Source organism: Melospiza melodia, chromosome 5 (assembly GCF_035770615.1).
Source record: "Melospiza melodia melodia isolate bMelMel2 chromosome 5, bMelMel2.pri, whole genome shotgun sequence".
Classification (NCBI taxonomy): Eukaryota; Metazoa; Chordata; class Aves; order Passeriformes; family Passerellidae; genus Melospiza; species Melospiza melodia.
Window position 1 is genome coordinate 29,735,141 of NC_086198.1, and position 18,610 is coordinate 29,753,750.

General features: G+C 39.1%; 1 protein-coding gene across 3 annotated transcripts in view; it reads right to left on the reverse strand.

The window, feature by feature from the left end:
* The window catches only part of NR3C2 (nuclear receptor subfamily 3 group C member 2), a 189,094-nt gene that overhangs the window by 76,340 nt on the left and 94,144 nt on the right, over nucleotides 1-18,610 (reverse strand). For all 3 annotated transcript variants that reach the window (XM_063156751.1, XM_063156752.1, XM_063156750.1), the window contains one exon: nucleotides 2,587-2,726. In XM_063156751.1, coding sequence (XP_063012821.1) covers nucleotides 2,587-2,726 — 140 coding nt within the window. The remainder of the gene's footprint in view (nucleotides 1-2,586; nucleotides 2,727-18,610) is intronic.

An 18,610-nucleotide genomic window follows, 5' to 3' on the forward strand; every position in this document is an offset into this window, starting at 1 on the left:
TACAGTGTATTTTCAGCATATGACTCTATATTGATCACAAATTCAAGTTTAAATGACTTTAGGGCTGGCCATATCTGTAATTGAGAAAAAAAACCCATAGAATAAAATTAACCTACGTAAAAATGTATTCTAAATGTACATACCTTAACTTTTGCAGTGACACCATTTACCAACACTTTTACAGCCCAAAGATTTTTAATGTTTGCAAGGCAGATCAAATTTATGTTAATGACAAAATCATGTTTCTTCATACCAGTCTCCTGTTCATCAGTCAGTCATCAAAAAGCCTGTACCTACTTGATACTAAAACTAGTACTTGAATAATTTATAGCCTTGGATTTAATGCCACTTCAAATTACTTTTGAAATTTTACCATTAAACCCATTTTAGTACTCCTTTTGGTCTGCACCTCTCCTTCTCCTAAATCCATTAGACATTTCCTGAAACTTCCAAGATACAATTAACTGGGAATACAACTACCAGATTTATAATTTGAAATGCAAACTTTAGTCACTTTGTTCTTCTTAGTTTCTTGGGTTTAAATTCCAATACAGTTCTTATTTTCTGTTATAATCTCTCTGGGTTTGTAGGATTTCAGAGGAGCCTGAAGGAATTGGCAGTCAATGGCTGTTCATGGTGTGCTGACAATGTTAACCATTCCAGCTGAGACCCAAAAAGCTGGGTAGTGTGCAGAGTTCTCTCTCTCCAAATCCCTCTTTTCTCTGTTTCCACGCTTTTTGACCCAATTTGTCTCCCCACTTCATAGAGGGGCTGAGTTGGAGGAGACCTTTAAAGGTCCTTACAAAAAGAAGGATGTTCATCAACTGAGGAACATTTAGTGGATCATGAAAGAAATGTGTGTGTCCCTGTGCTACAAATATTTAATTGTTTCAATTATTTCAAATAGGAAACCTCAGGAAGGGGTTTTTATTGGTCCTGTTCTCAACTGAAAAATTTATGATTGCTCTACAAGAAACCTCTTGTTACAAAATTACCCACAAAAACTTTTATTTATCTGGATTGTGCCAGGATGTTTGAAGCCAATATGTGTGTTATGTTTTTGCTATGCCCTTTTGGGGCCAACACTCTACAATATATAAAAAAAAGTACAAGCCAAGACAAAATTTCAGTGTCTGCCTAGCAACAATGCTACTGGTAGCATCAAGAACTCAGTCATGTGCATACCAAGAAATCTAGACAGTGTTCACATACCACTGGTAGGTACATGTATCTTACTATAATGACTCTTAAAAATGTATTTTAAACTAATTCAAAGCACATCAAATTTTTAGGGATGACGGGGTAGCTTTCTCTTTCATTTTAAAATTTTTTTTGCATAACTTGCAAACTTTCGGTAATTACTGATCAGTTTTAATTACATTTAAAAAACGTCTTTCTATGCCTGATCAGAGAGTAATCCTTTCCTAATAATTTTGTCTTCTGAGGCTTGAAAACTGCTTGCTGCTCTGTTAACTCCTACAGGGATTCCTTAGTAATTTTTCATAAATTCCTGTAAATCTGGATGAGAATATCCATCATGCTATGTTGGAATGGTCAGCAAAAGACACCATTGGGCAAATAGTACCTTGAAATTACAGTGATTCAAGACTGGAGAGGAAGCTTTCCTGGGAGGCAGGAAAGGAGGCAGGAAGACAATAGAAGGCGCTGTCACTTCACACAGTGTGTGCATGTATATGGAAAGCTTCACCATCACCACCACCTAACCAAAAATTATCTTCTCATGATTCAGGGGTCAACTTAGATGTGAGCGCCTGAAGAGCCATCCAGGATGTGGTGTGGAAGTTCATGGAGGAAATCACTCAGCCAGAAAAAAGAAGGTTTTCAAGTTCATGTGCTATATCAAGCAACTAAATGCTCAAGAAGAAGTAGTTGGGGAATGAGGACATCAAGGTCAACTACTACACAACTTTAAGAGAAGATGTTTTCAGCAAGGGGAAACCTTTTCCATGTCCTTATAACTTTGGGAAGTTAATTTCAATTAGATTGACACTTCTGATGATGGATAGATAAATAGATTGATAGACATTACACGAAGCCTTGACTTCAGTGACGCACAAGCCCTCCAGGTCTATTTAACAGAGAGCTAAATCCTTATTGCCATCAGAAGTAGATTTAATGATCACAGAAGAAATTAATCACACCTCACACTGCCTCACTCAGTGCACAAGCTGGACACCATATTAAGAACCTATTTTTTTCCTTCTAGGGTTTTTTCATGAAGATAAATCAGTGAGTAGCTATCTCCTACTTCATCTGTGGTAGTAAGAACATTTACTCATCAGAAAAGACTTCCAAAAAGCTATACGGTATTTATGCCCTTCGCATGCCATGAACTCTTATTATCAGATATTAAAAACCTTTTATCCACTTGATGAAGTTGCTTACAAAGTCTGTAAAGGTCACTCAACATGTTTTTTTTTCATATTAACAACATAGAATTTTACCAACAGCAGAAAACACATACAAAAATTTATATGTCTATATATATATATATATTTATTTTATAAAAAAAAAAACAAAAAAAAAATTTTGTCTTTTGTGTTGATATATTTTGTGTTTTCTTACCTTCTACTGCTCTCTTGAAGAAAACTTTACAGCTGCCACATGTAACCACCCCATAATGACATCCAGATGCTTCATCTCCACACACCAAACACACTTTGGAAGGTCTTGAAGATCCAGTTGATACACTTCTCAATGAAGAGCTGGAGTGAAAACAATCAAACAAAACAAAGCAGATATGAATATTTCAATTCACACCAGCCATAATACAAAGTTCAATTAAGAATTTATAACAGGTACATTGCTCAAGGCACCTAACAATTAGTAAACCACAACTCTTTCTGGCAGTGCCTAGCTGAATACACAAATTGCTTTAATTAGTAAGTGCAATATTTTTATTGTCTGTTTTAAAACACCCATAATATATCAATGTTAATGTGAGAAGTTACCACAAGGGCAGTGGAATTTATTGGTAGCAGATGATTAAAACTGAAAATGAAAAACTAACTAACAAACAAACCATTCTGGCAGCAACCTGGCAGCTATAAATTTTCTTTCTGTTTCTTTATTTGTTTGAAGCCTTCACAGCTAAGGAGTACCTGTAAGCAAAGCTCTAAGGCCTTGTGATGAAGTAGTGCAGCAAGGTGGTATGTACTCCCCCTGTCTGTGCTCCTGTTTACCCCTGCAGTAGTTCATGAGCTTATTTCTGATATTCCTGCAATTTAGCACCTTACTTCTCATGTAGTTTTGAAGCCTTTGTACATTCTGCAAGTGCAGAAGATTTTCCCATGTGCCTGTAGGTGCCAGAAAAGCAGCACTGGAGGTTCAGACCATCCTCAAGTTTGGTACAGAGATGCACCTTACAAGCCTGATTCAATCACCTACCTCTGTCTCAAACTGCAGGGCACCATTAGGAAACATTTTCCACTCTCAAGGACAATGCTTTTCATAAACAAGTCACATTTCCTGATCCTGTGAGTATCCTTCCCCCAGGAACTAGAAATGGCCACCCTAATGCAATGGGCATGCTTGGAGAAACATGCCAGATCCTGAAGGAGATGAAAGTTTTGCATCCCTCCATGTCTCTATGGGGCTGGAGAGAGAGTCTCCTTCCACACAGCCTCTCTTCTCCAGGTAAACATGACCTCTTGCATTTCTTACATGTTATCTCTCTGAACGCTGCCAAACAACTACAAAAACAACCCTGAAAGACTTCCCACCAGCAGGGAAATTATCAGGCAGGTCAAACTGCAGGTCCTAGGCTGTTTGTCCATCAGCCGCTGGGAAACAAAGTCCACAGGTAGTCTTAATTCAAATATAAGATAATGAGCTTGTTAAAGAAATCTCAAGTATGAACCCTTTGCCTTTTTCCAAATTTCTAACTTCCTTTAAAGAGGGATGCAGAGGCCAAGTGATTTATCCACAGGGCACAGCTCAAATGCCACTCCAAATGAGGGACTGCAGCTCCCCTAGCCTACAGCTTCACTGCAACATCAAATCTAAATGTCTGCTTAAATGACAGCGCTCAGATGTTAATCAAAAAGTTCCAAATAGTATTCATTCCTGCTCTTGTCTCCTCACTAGTCTGTTAGATTTACTAGTTTCAGTCCCTGTGCTATTTATACTCTCATTACATAACATCACACTACTTGATAATTGCTAGGTGATGGCATTAGCTCATCTGTTAAGAGAGAAAGCCTCACCAAATCCATGTTAAAATAAGTTCTGTGTGCTCCAGTCACAGTCATACCTGCACACACTGCATTAATTTACCCCCAGGAAAAGTAACTTTTCCAGGATTTGCCAAGGCTGTGCTGGTATTCAGCTCTGATGTGTTAGGACAAAGTAAAACACTTTCTCCCTCCAGCACGTTCCATACTGCGTGAAAAAATCAGACCTCCCATTAAACAAAAATCTTAAAAAGGTGTCTACTTTCTACAGAAAATGCCAGTAACCTGGAAAACTCACCTTGAAAATTCTCTTTCTTTCACTGCAAACATCAGTATTTTGCCTGAGATGGGAAACATTTCAATTCTGATGTAAGTCCAAAATGTCTCAGGGGATTTTTAATTTTGATGCTGCGTGTTCCCATTTCTTCATAAGACTGGCAAAAACTTTCCTAGTCTTTCTACCCTGAAAGAGGTCACTGTATTTTTTTTCGTATCCAAAAAAGAGTCAATTTTATTAGAGAGCTTTTCCTGTAGAGAAATGGAGGTTTCCAGGGTATCACAGCAGTGTGCATGATTTTTATTTTTATATATATACGCACGCACATGCTTCTCTCTATATATATACTGCATATATATATGTAATTATGTATTATTTTTAGTTGAAAATAAATTGTCATGTAGGATTTGCAGAAGGTGGGAGAACCTTTTTTTAGACACAAGCTACCCTACAAAATTGCACTTTCACAGAATTATTAGGTTAAAAAAAAGTCAGCAAAGACAAATTAAGACACCAGTTGATCCATGACTATTATTAAATGCCTGCCTAAGACGCAATCTATAGCATATTTTATACAGTGCTCCTCTCCACTGAAGACTTGAGTACAGCTGGAAGGTACAGCCTGAATACAAAGTATGTATTCAGCTACTCAGCCACAGCATCACAGGTGGAAGCTTAACATTGTGCAATTAAATGAAATTAACTCATTCTTTTATTCAGTTTAAAAGTGGAATACATGAAAACACAGATGAGGCATTTTCATTCTTAACAGGAATATCAAACAAGAATTGTTCTCAAATACCTTACTGCAAAGAAACATTGATATTTGCTGTTGGTACTTCAATCTCCTCCAACTTGTGCCAGCTCTGGCTATGATTGCCTTCAATGAACAATGTTTGGCTTTTTAAAAAAAAAATCTCTTATTTTCTCTTTCACTCATGCAATACCAGAGTATTTGCTAATTCAAAATGCTGCTGTAATACCTCACACAAAGGTAAAGTGGTGCAAATAATAAAAGGCTGAGCCCAAAAATATGCTCAAATCACAAGCTAAACCTCAGGATAACTCGTTCTCTCCATGGAAGCTTTTCTTTCCAAACAAGGCACACACAGATGGTTGTACCTTTTCCTCCTAAATCTCTCTCTTTTCAAGCTGTCATGCCTTCCCTTAGTGACCATTGTGGAAAAATATCTGACTGATTAGGAACCTACCCCTTGGCCTTTATTTCAAGGCCAGACATCCAGTGTGGATGACATAAGAAGATATTTCATTTATTCATCACTTTCATTAAATCAATTCTTCTTATTAATCATCATAGCCCTTTATTCTATAATATGCATAGGCAGAAAAACTACACTAAACCCTCCACATTGAAATTACTTCTCATGCATGCTCCAAGTTAAATATTTCCCTTTGCATTAATTTTCCACATCAGCATGCTGTAAATTTTTGGCCTGTAAAAATGCCTAATGTAAACTGACATGTGGGGAAAGTTATAGGCAGGTAACACTTAATAAGCAAAATATCAGTGTTAAATTTAGTTTATTACAACAGAGATATCTACATTAATTTAATTTTTGCTCCTTTTTTTGGAGATAAGTTTTATTATTTGCTCCAGATGAGAAGTTTAGTTACAATACTACAAGTTACTTAAGCAACAAGTCATTCTCTCTTCTGGAATATCCAAGAGTTGATCCATGTAAGAATGAATACCATAAAAAATATTAGAAACTTTACAATTGACTCCCCGGAGGATAACTAGCCTAGTGCCAAATATCTGTTAGAATGACATGCTAAATCTAATGGCATATGTGGGCCACAGCAGGTTTCAACCTTAAAATTCAGATTGAGTGAAAACACCGTATTTACCCTAAACCAAATCACAGCATATACCCTATTGTTCTGATATTTACCATGTTTTTTTAAAAAACTTTTACACAACAGGCTCTTGTTGAGCCACGACATTCCTTGTGGGTGGCAAGCTAGTTTCAATATAAACTCCCAACTGAAAACACCAGAAATGTGAAAGAGTGCCAAAGAGCTGGCTAATCATTCCCATTTTCAGAAGCCAGTGGCTCCCACAGGTAGATTGGGTGTTGTTGCTTTCATGCTTCTCTCATTATTTCTAATACAACAACAAGAATAGGCAAACACAGTCCCACACCCCTCCCATAAAACTCCACAGGATCCCAAGAGAGGAGATCCACCAGAGCATGCATATTTTATCCCAATGCTGCTACAGCCAAGGGCAGCACAGGGGTTTAACAATGCCAAATGTATCTCCTAAATGATTGCTAAAATGGTTGCTTCAATGGCTCCAGTAACATTTGTCACGTTGCAGGGTATGTGATTAAGAATAAGCCTGATTTATTATCCCTAACAGTGGCAGTTAAATGCTGACCTTGACTAGCCATTGCCATCAAGCTCATTTGTGTCTCTCAGAGTTGGCTTTAGTAATAGTTATATGGAGAATTAATTAGAAATAACAGATTTTGTAAAGAAGAGTCAATAAACCCACAGATAATCCAGCATTTTAAAAGCTGATTATATAGGTTATTATGCTTTCCAAACCAGATGTCATACAGGAGCACAGTTTAAACAAATGATGCCTCTCTGATGATAAAATGAAGCACTCCAAAGAAGCATAAGCCACAATATGTATTCCAAAGTCATTTGTTCCAAGCGCTTTTATTATTATGAGATCTAGATGAGTCCTTTTTAATTCCACATCATTGACTTTTCTTTTTAATACTGAAATTTTCTGGCAGTAAAACAAACAGAAGGAACTCGGGTACACCTCAATAAATAAAGGTATGCAAAAACAAAGGTAAAAAGAACTTGAGATTATAGAATCATATTTTTACCACAAGAAGAAAAGAAAGTAACTGTAAGAGGAAGAATAATCAGGATAATCAAGATGCAGAGGCTGCCAGCAGTTTATTTCTACCCTCTCATCTCATTTCTGAAGGAATATAACCTCCCTGGAGTCATCTTCTGCTGGGAACTAGCACCTAAAAACATGGTAGTAAACTCTGCACTGTAAATACTGCAGTTAACCTACCTGTGGCCCAAAACAAGAGCATTTTACTTCTCTTAGCAGCTCTCCCAGCATCTTCTTTTCTCTAACTCATTGTTCCCTCAGCCATCATAGTAGACAGCATAGAAACCATTTCCTTTTCACATTACTTCCATTATTTTTGTGCATGTCCACATAATATTTTCACTGTCCAAGATAATTCTATTACTCCTTTAGAAAGTGACATACTAGTCAGAACTTGTCCAGTAGATTATTTATTAAACCAATTCACTCCACAGTGATGGTAGTCACAACCTCCCCCAGTGCCATGTATCTATCATCTCCCAGATTCTGCTCCATGCTGCCTGCTTTAATTGTCAATACTGCTGTTTGACCAGCATCAGTTTTTGTTGTATAACCTGAATTTTTAAACAGCTTCACCGCAAGAAAGAACCCTGGCTCTCTCCTATAACTACTTGAATAAAGCATATTAGCAGGCTGGAAAATAGTGTTTCTTAAATGTCAGAGTATATAAACCAATCTTCTTGTCAGGAGACCAAGAAAGCAGAGAGGAGTGAAGAGGTGCAGAGATGAAATGATCAGAATTTTGGAGGAGAAGGCAGTCACGTGGGACCTCGGGAATGTTGAGCAGAGGAAGAACTGCTGGAACCCAACCACCCCTGAGCCTCAGCAACAACACTCCCAGAGTAGGCAGAGAAACATTTACCCTCTTTGAGAGCTTATTTTAAAGAAAAACAAGCAAGCAACAAATAGAATTCAGTAGCTGTAATATTACATTTAAATTAGTGGTCAGCCTCAATTAGTTCTTTAGGGTTTTTTGGTTTTTTTTTAAAGCACAGAGCTTTTGTATTCCAAGAGAGAAGTCCTTCAATTCTTTGAACTTCAAACACTACAACCTTTTTTAATCTTAAGAAATGCTCAGTATGATGGAACATCAAGGAATTGGAAAGGAAGTGCATTTAGTTAAGAAAAAGCAAGCTGAGAACCTGGATGGTATTTTTCCTCGGCAGCTCCAGCTTTCACTTGAAGTTACTTTATTTAGCAATGCCTAAGGGTCACACATCACACTTTCATACCTGGATCTTAATTTTGATAACAAGCAAACTCTGACATGCACTAATAGAAAAGGCTCCAACCTTTTTTCCAAGCTCCACCAAATCTAAAAAGATGCACTCAGGATTTAAAAAAAGCATTTAAGTTCCAATGTTTATTCGGCAAATAGAATCTGATGCGTTCTGTGCCGCAGTCAAAGTGAACAGGTTCCTGTATTTAGCTTAACCTTAAGGCATATGTTGATTTTACAAAATGAAGCAAGTGTGCTATGCTCCTTCAGTTCCCATTTACCTCAGTGGATGCTGACAGGACTCAGCACTTTCCTCCATCCAGCTGTAAACCTTGACTTTTCCTTGACCTTCTCTACTGAAATATTTTGGTAGCAACTACAGTCGGCAATCCAAATTTTACCTCCAAATAATCGACTGACTACAGAAAAATATAAACTTAAGCATCAATGAAAGCGTGTTCTGACGGACTGAAACTGAGGAGCACTTATTTCCTAGGGAAATAAAACTAATTTTTACCCAGTGATTTAGTGATCAGAGAAGTATAACATCCTCCTACTTTTCTTCTGCAAGGCACTTTTCTCCTCTAACTGCTGTCACAACCTACCAAGACACAACTGCCCCAGGGAAATAAAATTTCCTTGCTCTGCAGGTTTTTCAGTATATAGAGTTATCTATTGAAATGGAATGGTTAACCTAAAAGGGGAGTCTCCTATCAGCATAAAGCCTTTGGCTTTGGAAGGCAGAGAACTCCAGTAAGCCTTACAGTGCATTTGCTCTAACTTTTCATATTTGGCCCACTTATAGAATTAGTGCAGTTTAAATGCATGCAATGCTGGTGTTTGTGCTGCTGATTATAAATTGCTATGTATAGCAAGATAAGGCAGGAACAGTTTATCTGGAAAATTATCTGGTTAATTATTGAAAGTCTGCTTGAGGGGGCAGGGAGTACATTTAACTCTTTCTTTTCCTGCACCTGCTCACCTGCCCTAACTAGGAGGAGACACACAGCTTGGAAGATCCAATTTTTCACAGCACCATCTCATTTTCCACTACTGAAAACGATGCAAGCCATTATGCACCCTGGTAACTCTCCTACCAGGGCACAGCAGTGTTTACCTGGTGAGGCCCTGCTGCCTTCTCAGTCAGAAACATTTTAAAGCTGCATAAAATGCCATGATTCAAGTGAGGCTCACTTGTTGATGGGGGCACCAGTGGGAAATCATAACCATGAGGAATTTCAGGCAAGACAAGACTGCACAAGTACATTGCTCTGCTACTGAAGGATTCCGGGACAAAGAAAACTGAATAAGCAAGGGAGAAAAATGCACAAAGAAGGCAAATGCAGGGAGATGCTACCAGTAATAAAAGCATCTCTTTAAAAAGCCTCCTCCTTTTAAAAGCAGGCTCTCAACTTTAGTTGAAGTTCTTCCCTCAGAGTCTAAACAAGCAACTCCTAAAAAACACCTTCCTTTGTTTGAAAGTTTATTTTATGAAACCCTTATTACATCAACCTGAAATGACATTGATGACCAGAATATTGACTGTTAATGACCTTAAGAAACGTCATTCCGTTGCAGACAAAAAATCTACCTGATATGTCTGGCAACAGCTTGGCCCCAAAGTACTAAAAGAATAACTGTATTAAAACTATTAGTTTACAACAGAAGCAGCTTGGTCCAGTTGGACGTACTTTCCTATTACCAACTGTTTGCTTTGACTTCTGAGTGCATGACATGCTTACAGAGAAAGCTACCACACCATTAATACCCTAACCACAACATAAAAAGTTTACAAGTGTTCCATAATCAAATTTTTTTCAAAATTAAATTATTTCATAACAGCAAAAAGTAAACTGAACTGCCATCCACTGTCTACTGGGGATTAAAATACCACAATAGAAAAACCTCCAGAGCAACCATAAAACCACAGAGGAAAAATGCACCAAAGCACAAAAAAAAGGTTACCATGGGAACAAAGGCTATTTTCCAACTTGTCACATAATAGCCCCAGTATGGCAGACCTTTACTCATAAGAGCAATCCCACAGGCTTAGGAAGGCAACATGTATAATTACTGCTTGATCTGAAAAAATCTAAGGGGAAAATGGAGTGGTGGGTTTGGTCTTTTAACGCCCTTATGCCCCCCTCCCCTCCCATCCACCAAGACAAAATTATGGTGGATGTTGAAAGGGTATTGGAATTACGGCAGTAGCGTTTGCTATATTAAAACGCCACACAGGAACAGAAAAGAGAAGTAGGAAGGTCTGCACACCAACCTAAACTTCATAAACAGGACTTTGGGGAAAATGGAAAGCAACAGGCAGCTCGCAGTATCACTTGGCATGAAGTACCAACACAACTCACTGCTGAGACTCCAGCCCATAGGTCTTATCAGAGAAATTCCTGACAATAACAGACTTGAGTATCTTGCAAGATGCAGGGAGCACTGTGAACACTTGTAAAAAGAAGTTTGGAAAAAATAAATAAACCCCCTAAAATGATCTCACTAATCAAAAAGCAATAATCCTTAATAAGATTAGGGACAGGTATTTATATTTTACTGGAAGTTTTCAGCTTGGCACTGGCTTCAGATGATACAGTGAGAACCAAACTCCAACTTTACCATCATCTCTGATTAACAGAATTTTAAAAGACTAATAGTCACATTATTTTGAAACATCTGTCAACTTCTAAAACCACTATTTGAAATAATGATGGCTTTCTTTTCACTAACATTTTCCCATTTTTAGGAAATTCAACCTGTTCTTTGTGTTTTAATGCATGTCACTATTACTTGATACATGAAACAGGATGACTCTTGCAGCTCTAGGTATACAGATATGGAGGTAGTTTGTAAATTTGGTTTTTTTCCCATCCTGGTCTCACGGCCCAAACCAAACACCTTCCTAAAAGTAGAAGGGTTTCCACATCTATCTTTACTACTCCTGTCTTGCCTCAAGAATCACTTTCCTTCCCAGTCTCTCTGCCTCTCAGGATGCTTACTAACAGTTTGCAGTTGGATCCCCTCCAGCAATCATGATTCCAGTCCCACCTGTGAATTTTGTCACAGGTGAAACAGCCTTCTCTGGCTTCATATATGCTTTTAAAAACTGTGATGATTAGCAGAGCACACAAGCAAGCAGCAGCTCCAGTTCAGACAGGGACATCACCTCCCACTTGTCCCACCTCCACGTACAGTGACAATTTGCAGAGAGCCTTACCCTTGTATTTACCCCAAGGTAAGTTCACTCCCGTTGGTGGTGATATTGTTGGCTGCCACATTTACTTGCACACTTCAAGTTCTTATGTTTTCCTTGCCTGTTGTTTATGTGGAGGGTCAGGCAGTGTGAGCCAAAAGAGAGATACATAAATGAGTATTCAACAGCCCAATTTCCCATCCTACTCCTATGGAAGGAATGCATATATTCTTTCCATACTTCTTCCTAATTTAGAAAGTCAGGTAAGTTGACAATGGGCCAGGTGGAGAGAAGAGAAATGCAAATCACTTGTGTTTGTAGTGCCTTCCTCTCTTCATTTGCTTCCAAAAGGGCTTGTCTTGAACTGGACACAGAGAAAAAGAGGGTTTAAACTCATCATCACCAGTTATAATGCCACTGCATACTTGCACCTATGAGAGAAATCAGGAAGACAGGATTGCCAGAGCAGCTGATGCCATACTCCAGCATATGCATAACTTGCATGTATGTAAATGCACCAACCACACTCATACTGTACAGCCTTCAGAGTGACTTAAAATTTTCAATTTCACATAACCTTTGGATTTACGTATAATAATGCCTATTTTGGGCACCTGGAAACCATGAGAGAGGAGTGCTTTAGGTGACAAAACAGAACAGCATCAGATCCAAAATGCAGTTATTCAAAGTTTGGAATAAAAGCAAAGACTTTTGAGCAGAAGCACTATTGAATCTTGGAAGAAACAATTTTAGAAACTAGATGCAGAGTTAACATTCCAGAATCTCTTTAAAAATCAACAATAATTACATAGTAGAAAACCTCTGCTCCTATTAACTAAATAAAAACTCTATTGATAGCTCCTCAAAGTGGAAGGTAGAATCAATGGCATGTGTTTTAAAAATATTCCAAACCCCAAGTCCTTTCAACTCCCCTTTCTCTATTTTCACAGCAAGTATAACCGCTGACATGTAATACAGCTATACTGTATTAAGTAACGATAAATTTTAACTTTTAAATCAATTAAAATACTCCTCCATTATAAGTCAGAGTGACAAGTAATAGCCTGCTGAGTGCCATGGAAAATTTTGGTCAAATAGCAGATGAGGGCTGCAATCACTGACTGATACCTAGAGCAAAGGCTTTTGGTAATTCTCCCACAATAAATCACAATTGCTGACAAAGTTCAAATTTGTCTTGACAGGATTGTCAAGGCAAACTAGAAATGTTCACAATTGCAAGTCAAAGAATTCATTTTTATTCAGCTGAAATTCACTCTACTGCTCACATACTAATGATGCACAGGACTGTACCTACCACTCTCTCTGGCTGAGGAGCTGAAACCCAGACAGCAAAGACCAAAGGAAAATGGGAGCACTAAGCAAAGCACAGACCAGGAGAGTTATGTTCAACAACCAACACAGCTCATCTCCTAAATCCTCTGCTACATCCTGTCAGAACTCTCTTGCAATGTATAGCAGGCCTTGATTTTGGAAGGCAGCTTGCATTTAACTTCAGTGGGAATAAGAGCTGGTACAATAAGTAAAAATACCTGCATCCCTCCCATGTCAGGAAAAGGATGTTTAACTGTTTATGCACAAAAGCACACTACTGTAGAGGCAGACAGAGAGTTTATGAGTGTGCATAACAAAGTGCTTATGCATAAATTTATACAAGCTATACAGAAATCAAGGTGTATAGCAGTGAGCAAACATTATTACTTGCTAATCCATCACCCCCCCCTAGAACTCACTTATGCAGTCTGTTTGTGGCACAGACTTTCAATTTCCTTTAGCAAGGACTGCAATATTTGCATTCATTGTTATACCACAAATATTATTACTCACTGACAAAACGGGTCCCACACAAAGCCAATTAAAACCAAAGAACCTGGTGACACATTCTTTGCTTCATTAAGAAGTATCATCAAATCACTGAAAGGACTGGGTTGGAAGGGACATTGGGATTCATCTAGTGCCAACCTCCTGCCATGGGCAAGGGCACTTTCCACTTGACCATGTTGCTGAAACCCCATTTAACCTGGCTTTGAATTTCTGCCTATTCTAAAACAATCTGCTTTGCCTCCCCCCCACCCCGCCCTGCCTCCTGTAGCCACCAAAATTATTTCTGTTCAAAACAGGTGTGCAATATGCAGAATAAGCATTTGGGGAAGAAAGAAGATGACTCAACAAAGAGTAAGCTTTGAGCAGCCATGGATTCAAAAGCTGCAGCAACCAGAGTGTAACTCAGTTTCATCACACAGCTGGAGGATCCAAGAAGGCCCCATCTGCATACACCTTCAGGCTTCAGACCACTTCAGCCCATGCAGCTCCTGGTGTGGGAAGCCACTGCTGTCACAAAGACAGAAGAAACCTGGAGCTTCCTACTTCTATATTGATTTTTCATGTTCCTAAAGAATATGTATAAAATAAAGAGTAGAGCTCTAAAGTTTATGAAAATGCTTTGCTATTTAAAAAAATTATTGTCATTCAAGAGCAAGCATAATGAAGCTGTGTTTCCTGGGTCTTTCTCCTTCCTGCTTGCAACATTTAACAGGCAAAAAAATGTGAACTAGCCCCTTTCCTCTAGTGGGGGCACTAATTGGGTGCCTTTCCTCCTTCCAGTCACTTCTTTTAATGGAACTGGTAGAGATAACAGCTAAAATGGAATAGCTACCCACTGTCAAATTTAGTTGGAGTTGGCTGACATTCAAAACTTATTAGGTGGGAACACACAGACAGCTCAGTTACATAAAGATCTCCTTAAGCTCTGTCTAGGGGTCTGCTGGACTTGCTACTGTAAACCAGGGACTTTTTGCAGCATGTTATCTGTTATCAGATACTCATCTGATTCACGTATTCCTGTTTGTTTTCCCCAAATAAAGTGTTCCACTTCTGCACTTGTCTATAGATGTCTAGTTATTGAATTTGCAAAAGCTTGACCACACTGGAGAGAGCTGTTGTCTTTTTTGTGGTTTTGGACTCCAAATGTGGACTTTCCTTGAAGACACTCTTGCAATATTTCCTGGACTTTCCTCAGAGCCATTCTGATTTTAATGAGCCCAAACAAAGCAGCTTCAGGCAACACTGTCCATACCTTCCCTTGAAAATCTGTATTTGTGCTCCTATATCTACAAAAACAGTGTTTCTAAGCTGCTTAAACACACTTGCAAGAACTTGCCAAAACCTTTCCCAGGCTTTTTACACCAGCAAGCACTCAAAGACAGTTCAAGAGGAACTCACTAATGCTTGGGAGAAGTGAGACTGTTATCCAAATTTCAGAGTCATACAGAGGAATTTTAATAAAAGTAAATGCATACCAAGCACTTGTTTGAAGTTCAGCACTTCTTTCATTCCAGAAACACTGCTTTAATCTCACAAATGCTGCTCTGCCTTTTGTTACCCTTGCTGGTGACTGTGCTGTCAAGTGCAGCAGCGCTCGGGCAACTTGCTGCAGGAGCGGCACAAATTGCCTACAAATGTCAAGCCCATGAATGTCTCCCAGCAGAGTGAAAATTAAGCAGCACCTCAAGTTTGCCTCACACAAGTGTTCAGGCCAAGCTGCTTGGCAGAATAACGTGGGGAGTCAGTTTCTCCTGCTCTCAGCCCTCCAGGAACCAGCTGCAGAGGCTGGCAGAGGGCGGCAGGCTGCAGGTTATTGGCTGCACGACCTTGGACTTGAGGCAAAGAGTTCAACTCCCCCAACCTTGTGACACAGGGTGCAGTTTCCCCTAGCACAGACACCAAACAGGTCAAGAAGCAGCCCTGCCTACAAGATATCAAGATGGATCAGGGCAGGGATGAAGCCTCGTGCCCATCTCAAGGAGGAAAGCTGTGATGCTTTGCCCCAGCTGAAAGCACGCACCAGAGCTGCCAACTCAACTTCTTCCCAAACAGCTGAGTTTTGCTGAAGCCTGAAGAAACCCTTGAGATTAATGGTATTACAGGCTTTGGTTTACTTGACAAAGAAAATATACAGGCCTTTAGTCTCAGCTTTTCTGAGATTTCCTTGGCTGAAAAACTGCATTAACTGTTCCTCAACCAAGCTAAACCTCCAGTCAGACGACCATTATTCCAGCAAAGGTAGAAGTTTCTTTTTCCTGCAAGAAGTGAATGAATACACCATTTTCCAAGGCATGAGCTCTACTCTTTTTGTAGAGTTGAATGTCTGCGTGCTTGAACTCCTGAGGAATCATCTACTTGTCCCTGATGCCTGCAAACAGTCCTGCCTTTATCAGGCCAGTTGGGGCTATCTGACCAGAAGAAGAAGTGCCTTCTGCTCTTCTCTCTAATATTTACAAGACAGTCAGAGGAGCTTGTGCTGTTTTGCTGCCTGCTGGTCTTGGCTGGGTAGGTCAGAAACCTTAATTTAATGCCTCATTAAAGATGATACATAGAAATTTTTATAAAGTAGTGAAGTGTTCACTTCATTGATTTAGCTTTTCCTTGCAGCTGGTTCTCAGCATTTGACCATCTTCCCAATGAATTGATGCAACAGCACTGAACTTACAGCCACAGACCTTCATATCTGTACTCAGCCTTTACTGCCATTATGATTTCAGCTTAAACCAATGGCAACCCCCCTACTGCCTCTAATTTTTGCCGGAACTGCGCCTGCAGCTACAACAAATTCAAGTTCACGGCGGCCACAGTGCAAGCAGAGCTGGCCAACATCACTGTGACAGGTCCTTAGAAACACTGGTCCCGCCTGGCAGCAGAAGGTATATCAACTGCACAAAAATTCAGGGAAAGAACAGTGGCTTTCATAAATATTGTAGATACTGCTTAAAGCACAATCTACAAATAATGCAACTGCCCATGCTCCTTAAGGCATTTAGCATCTATTTTAAAGTTACTATGGTTGCATGAAAAGAAAAAAAAACAACCCACCCAACAAACTATGATATGAAGAGAGTCTAAGTCCATGAATGAATATTGATAAACTGCTGATCGTGATGCACCATAATTATTCTTAGAGCATGAGGTCACAATCCTAAATTATGAAACTGCTGAAATAATATTTTTAAAGTTTCATCTTTCCCTTATGCATAAAAATCTCTGCTAAGCCTGCAAAATCTTGACCTCAAATGTAAGGACATTATGCTACTTTAATAAATTATATAGAAGGCTTGACTTGTGATCAAGAAAATATTAAGGCTTGGGTTATTATATTTTAAATTATTTCTTTGCTCATTAAACCTGAAGAGCTTTCATTAAGAATAGAGAGTAATTCAATTCACTGACATATTATTAACAAAACATGATATGCATATTTAAATTCCAATGCTGTGAAAGAGATGACAGGGATAAACTGGACAGCTGAAATCCAGATGATACAGAAGGAAACCAGGACCTTGTATAAAAAGAAAAGGCTTTTACATTTTAACTTACTCCAAATTTATTCCAATGGGCATTATGCCTTGAAAAAAAAAGTTAAAAAAAAATACAGATTACTTTGGATAGTGCTGTCTTGAGCAAATGAACTTCAAGTCTATACTTAATTAGAAGTAGATGGCAAGTTTTGTTGGTGTCTCCTATTCCTGTAGAAAATCTGACATCCTGCTCCTGTTGCTGAAAAGGCTGCAGTGGCCTGTCTGCACGACTGAGAAGTTCCTCAACAAGGCTGTTACTCAAGTGCACAAGTACAGCCATGGCTCCAATTAACTATTGATGAGCTGCTCCACTGCTCTAGAAAAACTGCACTATCAGAAAAAACCTGCTCATTAGAAAGCAGCCTGTTAAGGTATTTTTAAATATAACAGTGCAATTTCAGTAGACACATGCACATTATTTTTTAAGGAGAAAAGGAACCAAAGCATTTTCCTCTGGAGCTGAGTGCTTTAAAATTTTAATGAAGAAAGGATTTAGGATTGTATTGTAAGAAACAAGGTCTCGTTGACAGAAATGTAGTTAAGATAATCCTGCAAATCTTTCCCATTATATTATTTCTGTGCTCTTTTACCCTAGGCATGCATATGCTTCCAATAAGTCTGAAGACTGGCAGGGAAAAAAGGGACTGGGTGCTGCTCCCAGGTGACTCCTCCTGTAAGGGAATCTCTGCCACAGCTTCCCTTTATATCCCCAACACTACCGGAAATAACCGCACTCCAAAGCTGAAATTCCTCTCTCAAATGGGGCAAAATTTCAATCATTTAAGCGAATAAGTGGCAAAATCATTCTCTTCTGATTATGCTAAGCAGATGGGGAGATGTGGGGGAGAATATGGCAAACCTGTCCCAGTCAATCAACTCTATCAACAGCTCTAAACTCGAGAGTGCTCTGGGGTGCTCTGGCTATTACTGATAGCACAGAAAGATTACATCCAGCGCTTCTGTGTTCTACACTCCTCAATCTTTCAAGAAATTCACACAGGTAAAACAGTAACTACTACCTGAAGCTGTGTCCTTCATTCCCGCTTTTCTGCAATATTCTTATACAAAGCACCCCAGAAGCCATCTTACCTAACACTCTACCAGGCAGAGATATTTTGGACAAACCACAAAAAATATTTTGTAACTAAATTATCAGATTGATGGGTGACACCAAAGCACGACCTGTCAAACTGAACTTAACCGTCTAAATTACTGTCTACCCAGTTGTTTCAAAAGCATGTCACTTTGTTAGTCCAAATGATCTTGTAGCTTAAAATACTCCTGCATCCCACACATTTGTTCCTGGAAGGTAACGTGATGGAGCCCATCTGAAATTCCGTCTGGCATGTTTACCTGTCTCAAGCCCTCCCTTTACTTTGCAGCATCCTCCCCCCTTGCTCCCTTGCTGTGAGTCCATCAGAACAACATTTTCCTGCAACAGAGCACTTGAATATCCATCACCTGCACGAGGAGGA